This window comes from Buteo buteo, chromosome Z (genome assembly GCF_964188355.1).
Source record: "Buteo buteo chromosome Z, bButBut1.hap1.1, whole genome shotgun sequence".
Lineage (NCBI taxonomy): Eukaryota > Metazoa > Chordata > Aves > Accipitriformes > Accipitridae > Buteo > Buteo buteo.
In genome coordinates, this window is record NC_134204.1 from 86,812,339 (window position 1) to 86,825,395 (window position 13,057).

General features: G+C 37.0%; 1 protein-coding gene across 1 annotated transcript in view; it reads right to left on the reverse strand.

Annotated features, from left to right (window-relative positions):
• Positions 1-13,057, reverse strand: part of MCTP1 (multiple C2 and transmembrane domain containing 1) — a 287,776-nt gene that overhangs the window by 105,427 nt on the left and 169,292 nt on the right. Inside the window, exons 9-10 of the mRNA XM_075020099.1 lie at positions 10,815-11,001; positions 5,744-5,837 (exon numbers count right to left, since the gene is read on the reverse strand). Of these exons, the coding sequence (XP_074876200.1) occupies positions 5,744-5,837; positions 10,815-11,001 (281 nt within the window). The remainder of the gene's footprint in view (positions 1-5,743; positions 5,838-10,814; positions 11,002-13,057) is intronic.

Consider the following 13,057-nt stretch of genomic DNA (forward strand, 5'->3'; position numbering starts at 1 on the left):
GGGTAGACCATGAACTGATTTTATGCAAATCGCTGACTTTATTCTGAACTAAGTATTACATGAATTTTTACATTCTTGAAAATACATTATCAAAACTGAACTAGAATCACAAAGACTATCAAAAATGTTTTGGATAGTTTAAAAATTTAGTAAGAGATCCCAATTCCATTTCTACTTTTAACAGTCAAGTTCACAAAAGACAACTTCACAAAGTTCAACCAAGTTTAACGTGGTTATGAAAGCTGAAATATTGTTTGAATATTTCATAGGCTATTATGGTTCTCCCCTACCGCTGGCCATGCCTGTCCATTATGGATCTAAGTCCCCACAGCCAAAAAAGGCCTTTATTTTGGGGGAAGACAAGACAGCCAGTTCATGACTCTGGGGGGGCAGTGCCACTCATGCAGACGCTAATGTCACTAATGTTGTTCCAAGCTCCCTGCCAGCCAGCTGCTTGCAACAGAGCAGTCAGTCTGACCTTTGGCCAGGAGAAGGAATGGCTCAATAGCATGAGAAGCTGCCTTATCTAATGGATTAAGTACAGGACCCAAGCCAAATGCCAGCTTTGACAAGGACTTGCTCTGTCAGCCTTAGCTGAGTCAGTTAACCTTTCTTAGTTTTCCATCTTTAAAATGAGAATGATAATTCCTCCTTAACAGTGGCGCTGCGAACATGTTGCAACGGACTGGTATCATGAATGTGTGAGATATCTTACCAGGCAATTCAATGTAGTGCCACAATCATGTTAAATTCATTTGCACAGAATACTTACATTAAAAAAAAAAAAAAAGTTAATAATCACAAGTCATCCCTTCACTGTATATTTAATTCTAAATTCTATGGTTAACCAAAAATGTCTTTTAAATCCTAATTTTGCCACTAGTATCCTAAAACTGCTACTTTCTTAAAATAAAGTAGTTTTGCAGTAGATGATATTGGACCGATGTCTTCAGGCAACCTATATGATAGGACCAGGTGAGATTTTATCTACCATAGAATACTGCCCATCTAGTAGATTTCCGTACTTTGTGAAGATAATTCAAGTGTATATTGAAATCCGGTTGCACTAATTGACAGAGCAAATTACTTTTGGAACCATATTTCCAAAGGGCCTCTGAATTTATTCCTTCAATTTTACATGCATGGGCTTCCATACCTTTGTGAATTTAACGTTTGTGTACATCACTCTGACATTTCCTAGCATTTGAAGAACAATTTCAAAGACTATTTTTGCACATGTGGTATTAGGACATTTTAGTAGAACAGATTTTAGCAAACTCATTTACATTCTGCACATTTAGCCATCTTGGTATCTTCATCCTACTTTCAAGTACTTTAATCAAAATTTTAACATGGAATTTTCTTAGAAGAGAGGCTGAATTCCAGACATAAAACTGAAAAAGAAGAAAAAAAGAAATTCTGCCTCATTTTCTATGCTTAGTTTCTGTTCTTCAGAGGAGGAGAAGCCTGAAAAGCTTTTGACTGTAAACCTAAATATCACCGAGCTCTTTAGTAAAATCTGTCTGATACACCAGGTTCTGAAATCACAGTACCCAAAAAAACCCGCAGACAATTGATTAATAATGAGGTCAGAAATACAAATAAATTTACTTCTAATGAAGACTGGAGACACAGTAATCAAAGTGTTAAAAATTCATTTCATGCACATCTCATTTGCCTCTGAGCTGATATTTATCACATAATTCTGTGAGAAAGTAGAGGCCTAAGATGCTCCAGATAAATGTCTCAATTAATTGTACAGAGGTAGCCCTCTTTGAGCTGAACCAGAGCTGTGAGCTCTTTATTAAAAGCACTATTCTGTAGCCTGTAACCTTGTTCCTTGACTCCTCTCTAGTTTCCAATTTAAACAAGTCCCCATGCGGCCCGCTCTAAAGGGCTTTGTCTCCCTGTCATTGTTAAGAGAGCCGAGGCATCCTGGAAGTGTGAAATCAGACCTCATGAGCTGAACGGTTCCCCAGGGAACGCCGGACCGCGCAGAAGGTCAAAGTCATGGGCTGGACCATCTGAAAGCGTCTGATCGCCAGTCTGTGACACAGCACGCAGGGTGGGGGTAGGGGGAGCGGGGAGCCAGGGGGCTAGAATTGAACACGTCTTAATTAAAGCCCAAAGACAGCAAAACAAACTGTTTTCTAGGCAGGCCATCGCGCGGAGCTTGGATTTTGCTCTGCTAATGAATCCCAGTCGCTAACCATTATTCCTTAAAATAATGGGACTTTTTGCTGAAGTTGATCAAACCTGTGGCACATCTTTTCCCACCCTGCCTGCTTCTCGCCAATTATAAGGCAGAGGTTTTGAATTTTGCTGCGTGGTACAAGGAAAAGGAGGAACGCATCTGCCCCAGCAAAGGAGACGCAAGCACCGCCTGCAAAGGCAGCAGCCTTCCTCCATGACCCAGCTGTACATCACTTTGCTGCAGAAGGAATATTCTTAGCTGACTATTGCCTAAACTGGCACTAGGTCATGGTGAAGGGTCTACTGCTTTCCAAAACTCGTATGGGTTGGGTAAACAGAACATGTATTAATTTCAGAGGCCGACTGGCATGATGAGTCCATCGCACTGTACGTTTTACTGCACCATCGGAATATTTCCTCGCGAAAAAGGATGTCACTGTAGGCACACAGGCTGCTATGCCAGGGCTCCGCAAGCAGCCGAACCCTCGAGAAGGTCTGCCTCTCTTCCAGAGGAACCACAAGCAAGCAAAGATGTGGGCAAAGGGGAAAATGCAACTTCTTTTAGCTGAGGATTTAGGGAGAAAATAGTCTTGCGCTGAATAGCTAAAACGCAATGGAAGATTTAAATGACTCTTTCTCCTCACGAGGAGAAGGAAAAAGTAAACACCACTCTCAGTGTCTTTCCATTTGTTAGATTATAGTTTCAAAAAAACATATAAAAAATACATATTTTCCAGCAAGGGGTATTTGCTGTGACCACAATTTGCAACAGAACATGACTTTGCATGAAATTGTGTTTTGACCATGGAGAGATGCTGTTTTGTTGGGGGAAACATCCTCATAGACCTGGCAATTCTCTCAAAGGCTCCAGTCCTGGAAGACACTCTTATTTTTCAGCTCTCCCCAAAATCAAGGTTAGCTTTCAAGCACCAGGGGGGAATCTCTCAACCCCTCAGTAGTCCTCCCTTTCCTAGACTTCCTTGCAAGCAGGCTGAGTGAGAAGTCTCACTTTGTTCTTTTCTGGGGTATTTTTAAAACCCAGTTACGGCACGTTCGAGCAGGGTCCCATTTTCAAACCAGTAGTGCCCACTTGCTCCCCGTGCGCACAACTTCACCAAAATTTCAGCCCACCCTGGTGCCTTGTTCAATGCATGTGTATGTGGGGGGTTGTAAACTGAGGCCTGAAACACCACCCTTTATCTCTCTCTTTTTTAAAAAAAAATCTGCAGTAACGTTAATCATTTGAAGTGCACTGTCCAACACTGGGCTATTGAGACTGGAGAAAAAACTGCCCTCAACTATCAACAGTTTATTAGGGGCTTAACTGAAGTGACCTACTGTAGTAGCATTCAGCTGAACAAGGCTATGGGCTTTCTGTGGAAAGGAGGAGAATTGAGGGTTTCATTAAAAAGTAATTTGTGCTTTTTACTCATTCATTCAATGGGAGTCTCAATTGCTCTTTATTCACACAGAGTTAATACAGTATTACAATGCTGCTCAATGAATGTATGGTAACAAAAGAAAAATTTCGCATTTTGAAAGGGAAAAAAAAAATCCTTGCAACTGTAGTAAGATTGATGACTACTTAAAAGATTACAGGAATCTTTTTCCGTCTATGCTTATGCTTAATGATGGAATATTAAGGATTTTTAAAATCCACTCAGTCCAAACTAATAAATTTTGATTTATTACTTCACATCAAAAGATTCCTGAAAGTGAAATGGGATATGTTCAGCAGACAGGAAACAGAGCAAACCACACAGGTACTATACAGGTGTTTCAGCTACTTTTCTGACTCAGGGAAGGACAAAAGATTAACTCTGAAAAAAAAATATAGTAAGAAGAGCAAACTAGTTCTTAGCTTTTACTCACACAAGCAATCCTGAGTCGTGTAAGTTATACCACTGATGACAGCACTCTCCACACTGACTAATAAGTATTGCTCAGTTGAATAAAGGTGGAGGGTCAAGTTTTATACAATTTTTGCAAACATGATTTATTGACAATCACCAAATAACTACTTTGAGTTATTTCTAAATATTACTATTTGAAGTTTAATCTGAAACAAATGATCTGTACATACCCACAAGTTACTAAAAATACCTATAAATTACTACAGTAGTTAAAAAAAACCCTTTTCAAAATACCAGGTATTTTCGTCCAAAATATACAGTGATTTCTCTAATGTCTGGAATGCACAGCCATCTTACAAAACATATCTGCTGTATAAATGTTTTTTCTTGCTAACGAACAAAAGATGTGGGACGCAGGAAGGTATTGAGTGTTCTTCCTCATATTCCTGACTGTCATTCTAAATGCAATGTCTGAAAATTTTTGGTAGCTCTGTACATCTTTAATTGAATCAAATGTATTTCCAAAAAATTTGTTCAACCAGCACAAATGACATGTTGATCTGGAAAAGTCGAAGACTGAACGAGGTCAGGGACTGAATTATCCCATTTGCCCCTGAATAACTTAATCTCTCTCTCTGTTCAGACCACATTGGATTATAAGGTCAAAGCAGAGTGAGGAATCTTTAGAAGCATTTCTCCAACCTCCCTGAAAATAGAATCTGTTATTTTGCATGCCACAAACTGGATGATCAGTTTCAGCAATAAAATGTTTGCTCTGTTACCTTGTCTCAGAAAAAAAATAAATACTGGTACTCATGCTAATTTACAAAGAACTATTAAAAAGTGCTTATGTTCTTATATACCTACATCTGCTCCTATAACAGAACATGTATGTCCAAACTGCAGTTAAACCAGCTAGGTTAGTATAGTTTCCTTTTTTTTCTCTCTTTTTTTTTTTTTTAAGCAGAGATGGCTATTTTCTGACACAGAAGAAGCTCATTTTGCTCCATTCAACTTGTGCACTGTGAAGCTGATTGTACTTACAGGAGATAACTTGGACATTTCTGGAGACATATGGTCAGTATGGCTGAAATACTTTTTCCTTATTTTGAAAAGCAAAAGGTTAAATTATCCATTCTGCTTATTTCACATAAAATAGAAAATAAAAAAAAGATTCTTCTTATTTCCCTTCTTAAACAGATAAGCAGTAGTTATGGGAAACTGCATTTATTTGAAATATCTGAAACCAACAGCAGTCTTGCTAAATATCTGGCAGATATCAAGCAGTTCTTTTGGCAACAACTTTGAAGTAGTCTCTAAGTCTAGCACCTTTCATTCGCCTTGTCCTCTGGAATTCAGCTTTAATTTGGATAATTTTGTATATGTTTATCTACTAGAAAAAGAAGTATTTTCTATGTATTTTTTCCAGGAACTCTGATGGAGAAAAACATATATTTCACCCTTCTGAGTAATAACCTACATAGGGCTCTGCTAGCATTAGAATGACTTGCAGCCTTGCTTACAGAAGTTTTGTTTGTTTGTGTGTGGATTTCTTCCTTAATGAGCAGAAGGTGAGACTGTGTAAACTGAAAATAATCTTCAGATAAACTTCTGTTTTAAATGTATTTTTTTTCACTTCTAAAAAGGCCCAGTCTTACTATGATATTTACTGTCACAGAAACTAAATGAATCCTTGCCTGTGACATCAGCTGCCATCAATGCTTCTGCCCTGATGACCTTCACCTGAAGAAATCCCACATCCTTCAGGTTATGGAACATCATCATTGGACGCTAAAAAATAGAAAAAAGAAAAATAATTCTGGATTGCAAAAACGACAAATCAAAAGCAATATTAGTAGTCTCCTCCCTAGCCCAGATACAAGTTAGTGTAATTCTGGCTAAAGTACTCATACTTTTAAACATTATTTTCTGAAGAATGTACAGTTGTCAGTGTTTCTTTCAGTATTTTGCAACTTACCAATGAAAAATGCAAAGGAAAAATCAGAATATGAATGATTATATAACACTAATTCTACTGAATTAATCCCCTATTAGTACATGAACCACTGCCCATCAAAATTTTAAATTATAGCAGTGTATTAACAAAATTAATACAAACAATAAAACACTTCCTCTCCCTGAATACTTTTGTGAGATCTATGTTCACATTTTCCCTTTGATGACTCAAATAATATTTTGAACAGTGACTTCAGGCCAATATTTTATTTGTTATAGTTGACCATTACATGCAAGTTTGCATATAGCATACACGTATATATAAGCTTGCATATAGCTTGCAAATAACATGAGTAAAAACAATCAAAAGAGTATTGTAACAACTTAATTTTCATAAAAATCACATGCAAAAAAGATCAAAAGCATGAATTAAAAGATGGTTCCAATTCCATGGCAGAAAGCTCTTACTATAAATCATTAATTTTTTTAAACATAAATTTCTGCAATATCTACATATATTAAAAAGAGGAAGAAAAAATTAAAGAGTAGACTAACACTTGCATATTTATTCATCCAACATCATTTTAGAAAGCTGCTTGGAAAGTGTGTTCTGTTGCTGCTCTTTTTTCAAATAACTAGAAGTAACAAAGTGGGAGTATTGCACCAGTTAGGTGTTATATGCTAAAACTCTCAAGCTCTAACTTCGAATATAATTTAAAAGTTGCAGAATTTAAAATGATAGAACATTGAATGCAACTTTGAATCTGCAATCAATTAATGACAAACCTGGCATAATAATTCAGTTTTCAGATAACTAGAAGAGGAACTCCAAAAGAGGAGACTAAAATTATATTTTCAAATCCATTTTAAATCATATATGTATGTGGCCTAATTTTTGGTTGGTTTTGCAAAGCTTTTTCATAAATACTAGCACATACCTTTACTTCGAAGTATTTTAAAATCTGGACTAATGCATTTAATGCCTGTGGCCTTTTCTAAAATTTTAATGCAGTGCAGGTGAAACCTTTTCCACTGCTTTTGATAATGTCCAGATTTCTAGAGAATGCAAACATCAGGTAAAACACGAAGCCAACAATTCTTTAATTTATGAAGGCAAAATCGACTGTTATGGAAAACCAGAATAAATTACCTCACTGATCTGAAAACCAGAGGTGATGCTTAAATGAAATATTAAATGTCAGCTTGCAAAAACTACAACATGTTTATGCATAGATAATCTACCCATTAAAATGTTAGACATATAATATGCATCCCTGTCTTTTTATTAATAAGACAATTCTAACAGTTAAATCACACTCTGATATTAATTTCACAAGCCCCAACTGACCATTTACTGTTTACAGTGGAGGTTTGACCTTGGTATACTGAACTGTGGAATCCAGGTAAGTGCAGTGCCCCACATGCTACCTACATACGAATACATGCATGCATGTTATCACATGATAAATTTTTATCATTTTTAATATGTTAATCATCAGAAACATGGCTTAAAAATTCTGATGTTCAACTTTAATCAGTGCACGCTCAGTCCCCTGTTTATGTGCTTACAGGCTGAGGGTGGCAGAGACAGTGTTACGGACAGCTCTGTTATAATTCAAAAGCATGTTGGCACCATCCCTCATCTATTACAATAATGATCAAGGTTTGGAAGCTTCTTATCAGAACTGGTACCACAACAGAGATAATTCTGCCTTAATACCATGATGAAAGTGAAAGCATTTACAAAAATGTTTCCACATTACAACCAACTTTCCCAATGACCGAAACAAACACCAACCTGCAGAAAGAAAACAAAGCAAAAACCAAACACAGAGCAAGCCAAGCAACTGCCCCCCTTCCTGCAATGCCAAACAGTCCCCTTTTTTCCAAATTTCACCCTGGTAAGCTCATTCTGCAAAAAGGCAACAGTGCTGTATTTCACTTTGCTACCTGTGTTAGTATGCAGCAGAATAATTATTTTTAACTTTTAGTTCCAGCAAGTCAGCTGGCTTAGATTCATTTACTGCACATCATGACTGCGGAGACTGCTGAAAATGTATACAATGCCATGGCAGAGACTCTGGGAGAAGCAAATGACTTTAATACATTACTTTAAATACATAACTTTAAGTAATGATTTATCAGATGATATTCTGTCGTCTTATTTGTGATTATTGTTGAAGGCCTCAAAACCCGCATGGTTTCTGAAGCCTGAAATTTCCATAGCAGAGGAATCCGTGATTTGCTGTGAATCTTTTCAGCCCTCAATAGATGGGAAAAGATTGAAATGCTCTGGAGATGAGTCCTCTTTATTTTTTTAATGAAAGGCTGTATAATATATTTTCTGTATGGCTGCAGCAGCTGTCAGGGAGAGCATCTCAGTTCAGCTCTATTATGGGAGAAGCAATACCCCATCCTATGGCATCGAGATACACTGAGGGGCCAGTACTGATTGACAGCTTGTCACCATGACGTCTTATTCCATCTCTGTTATGGAGAAAATTAATGTCACACCACCAGCCTTATGACTCGCTGTCATCTTAGAACTGCTCACCTTTTATCAATGCTCTAAATAACATTTCAAGCCCATCGTCTCACGGTGGACAATCTGGTCAAGGGACATTAAATCGGATGACTGTGAAATGTCATAATAAAAATGGAATGCTAACAACTTCTTCTCTAAACTAGCTCCTCTGGTTTTTAAACTGTGACAAGGGGGACCGTGGGTTCAGCACACCCGTTCTGAAAAGGTCATACAATCTCTCTTGGTCTGTACCCATTAATGCGCCCCCCTCCTCACCCCAAAAGGAATTAATCTTTTCAGACAATTGTGGTAAAATAATGGCTCAAACAGTAATGCCTGTTTAATTTGTAAGGCTCTGATGTTCAGCTACAAATGGTTAAATGACAGTAATAGAGTCATTTTCCAAGGCTATTTGATCTGATGGCAAGGTCAGCTCATTAACTGTTTTTGGCTGCAGAAAGGGTGCAAAATACATTTCTCAAATGGAAGCTAGATTTTTTAAGAGGACAAAAAATAAACCCCAAAATACAGGCATTCAATGGGTAACGCTACATCTTGCTAATTGCATACTCTTTGTATCGGTTCTCAAGTGGAGATATGAATACCAAAGACGAATCAAACATCAGTGAAAATAAACTATTTGAATTTTGTTAATCCTTGTCATTTCTTTCTTCTGCTGCCCACCGGTCATTTTAATAAAAACAGTAAAATTATCAAAAAGGTATATCAATGCTACAATTTTCAAAAACACAAAATGAGAAATCCATGCCTCTGCAATATGAACAACTTCCAAAAATATAAGTGTTTTCAAATGCATACAGTAATGTAAATATAAGAAAAGACACATATCCATGAATATGTAAGAAATGGAAATAAATAGATCCATCTTACACCACATAATTATGCTTTACGCTGGGGACAAAAAATTGAGAATTTAGAAAAACTGATTAATAATACACAGTCGCAACATGTTTCTATACTGTGACTAAATTATCAAAACCATCAGTATCACTTGACTGCCATATCATCACACACAATAATCCACAGAAATAGGGTATTGTTGCACTTGCTAGCAAGAAGTGTGTCACCTCAAAAACGTATCCATCAGAAATTTATTATATTTATAAAGATCTATTCTGACAACCACAGACTGTCTTCCAAAATGTGCAATAACTCTCTTAATTGTAATTATTTTTCAAAGATGGTGCACAATACCTTAGCTCTCAGTTGGTTTAGGAATATTATGTTTAGCCTCACTAAGTCACCTCTATTAAACTGTGTTTATGATAACACTATTGGTGTATGAGTTGTACAAGCATTAGCAGACAGCTGATTCAGTGGAGATAGCCAGAATAAATTTGCTGAAGCGCACATCCTGCTAATCTGTTTGAAGAATATTGTACAGCATTAGTACTAGCACTTCATGTTATCTGCACAGCCTGATAAGGTACATCTTTATTAAATTCAGTTATTGAAAGGATGTCAGTCATGGAATAGGAATATTTTAAAATCTAAAAAAAATTAAGCGGCTCTTTGTTAGTCAGAGCTTGGTTTAACGGCTGAGTGTCTAGAGAAGCCTTTCTAAACACCTGGCAGCATTGTACAATAAAAGCTTTGTAATTTTAAGTGGAAATAGCTTTTTTTTTTTTCTTTCTCCCTGTGTAGTGAGACAGTTACTTTTAGTGATTTAGGTATTAGCAAATGCTGGAGTAAGAGCTCCCCTCTCTGTTGCTTTGATAAAACTACACAGATTCTGTGTAATGTGAGGATGCTGGGAAATGAAAATAATTTGCTAAAGAATATTTTGAAATGGAAATATTGTTTAAAACAATTATTTTGATGATGCAAAATACTGCTCCGGCCTCTAATGTGCAGACAAAAAATAAGTTTTCTTGCCCCTTAGTAGATGATCAACAAAAAGCCGAAAACTATTGGCACCTCAAACCATTTGGCATAAAAACTCACTGGAACCTGTACAGTGACTGACTGACCCCTTAGTTATTTTGTGCTGGGTAAAAACTATCTGCAAGGCAGTAAAATTAACTTCTTCATGTCACATGATCATATCAAATAGCTGAATTACGACGTAAAAAATAAGGAGGATTTGTAGCCTTCTTGATGTTACCTGTACCAGCTGTAATAGCATTACTAACACGTTTAAATGATTATCATTGTCTGAGCATGATAAGGATATAATGGATATATTTAGATATTCCCCCCACCCGATACTTATTATTTATACAAGCAAACGTTTTGCAAACAAAGGGCAAAAGAGAAGAACTCCATACATATCTCTTCAGTATCTCCTCTCGCTCCTTCTGGTCCTCCAGGGAGTTGACGGAGAGGTCAGAGATAGTGACCGCAGCTGAGGCTGTGAGAGTGACCAGCAACACCAGGCAGCCCTCTCCCTCCTCCAGTGGCATCTCCAACTTGTGGGTTTGTTCTTTACTCAGGGTCGACAGGTCAACCTGGCACCTAGAAACAAACATTCTCCATCAGCATGTGGTTTTCTTCACATCAAACGAGAGCATATTGGCTTACTTGCATTCAGCTGGACAAAAAGAAAAAATCAGTAGAAATTCCTTCCCAGCTTCTGGAAGGATTTCTCTTCAGCTTCAACCCATGGCTCTTGCTTGACTTTTTTTTTTTTTTTTTCCCAAAGCTACAACCTGTTATGTGTGTGAACAGTAAATATTAAAAAGAACATACACTAGAAACAAGGTTAGCTAATATGCCTTACTTAAACGCAGTCAAAGAGAATTTTAAAAATCCAGCTTCAGATGCAAATTGTAGTTTTTAATTACACCACTTGTATAAGCACAAAACATAAGTTTTGATGTGAATGTTTTTGATACCATTCATCTAACAACAGTAAAAATCCTCTCTTAAAAAGAATAAATCTGTGCGGACTTAATTGTGATGGAGTTAACATGACTGAGCATAGAAAAACACGACTTGAGCACCACCCAAAAGGCTCAGCTCTCTTGCAGTAAGCTGTGCGTGGCTCAGGGTCAAAGCTTCATGCAGGCATCCAGGATAAAATTTGATGCCACAACCTCCTATATAATAAGATGTCTCACGTTGTAATGAGCAGAGACTGCTTATAACTGCGCAGAGTGGCTGAAGCCAATCTACCTTGCTTGATCCCTCTCTGAATAACCCTGGCTGTACCATACACTGAACTAATGAAGGATGGCTTCATAGGTGCCAGGCAGCAGAAATAGCTTTGCAACACCTTAAAAAATGAAAGGTAGAGCATGGAAGGAAAAACAGTATCACTGCTAACAAAGAGCTGACGATCATTAAAGCAAGAATACCTTAGGGTTAGTAATTAGCCTGTGCGCAGCTTACAAGTTTTCATATTTTAATTTGTATAATTCATAAGTTTCAGCTTCCCTAGACTGCAACTCCAAGCATGTCTAGAAATTCAACGCCTGTGTCAAATGCAATGCCAGCTTGCACTGCACAGGAATTTCTGTGAATAAGCACTATTTGGAATACTTCTACTTAGAGCATCCTCCAATAATGTTCTGCCAATTCATTACTCTAAATAAAAACAATAACAATACTGAAATAAAGTAAATGAATATATTGTACATATAGTTAAGCCACTGAATACTCTACTTTTAACAGCGATTATTTAATGTGACAAGCACATGTTCTATATGCCACTCTCACTAAACTAAACATCTAGCAAACTCTTTTCATAAAATGTCAATTGATTTTGAAGAGAAAGATAATGTGGTGACCGCAGGGCCAATAAACTGAGAAAAAGGTGGCAGACATGAATAAATAGGCATTTAAGGACAGGAAATAGCCAATTATGAGAATAAATGCGGCCTCATAAAATGGGCACTGTGCTATCACAGGCAGATTAGATTTGCTGCAGGAAGATTTCAATTTTTTTTTTAAACATTTACTGTCTGTTGTGCAGCTGTCAAAATTAAACTACTGCAAAGCTCATACAGTAACAATGTTCAATTAATTCACAATGAAAAAAATTTCTAACTGACATAGCATTCTGAGCTTAATGTTTACCTTTTATTTTGAACTCTTCGGATGATAACGAGTGAGAAGTTAACAACAGTAAGGAAAGACTAAAGCTGTTGCTCTCAGTGCAGGCTGATGGTCAATACAAGTGTTTGTACATGTACATAGGCTGTCTAATTTTTATTTAGGCTGCAGTGAGAAGTATAAAGCCTTCCTTGAGATAACAAATATTGTAATCAAGCATTCAAAGCTAGGGTAAGTTAAGATGCCCCTGGTGTTAAATATTCTTTGATAATTTATTTCAAAACAGATACCCCTCAAAAATACATCTCTGCAACAATATTGCGACTTTAACGAATAATCATTGAAAGCTCCAGTCCATACTCTCTTAAAGTCAGTAAAAGAATCAGAAAGTCATTATGATACAAGTAATACAGAAGTAATCCACCCCTCACTCAAAAACAGGCAACGAAAGCTACTGCCACTGGAACAAAAAACCCTCCATGCATCAGAAAACTGCAAGGACTGTAAAATTACAGGA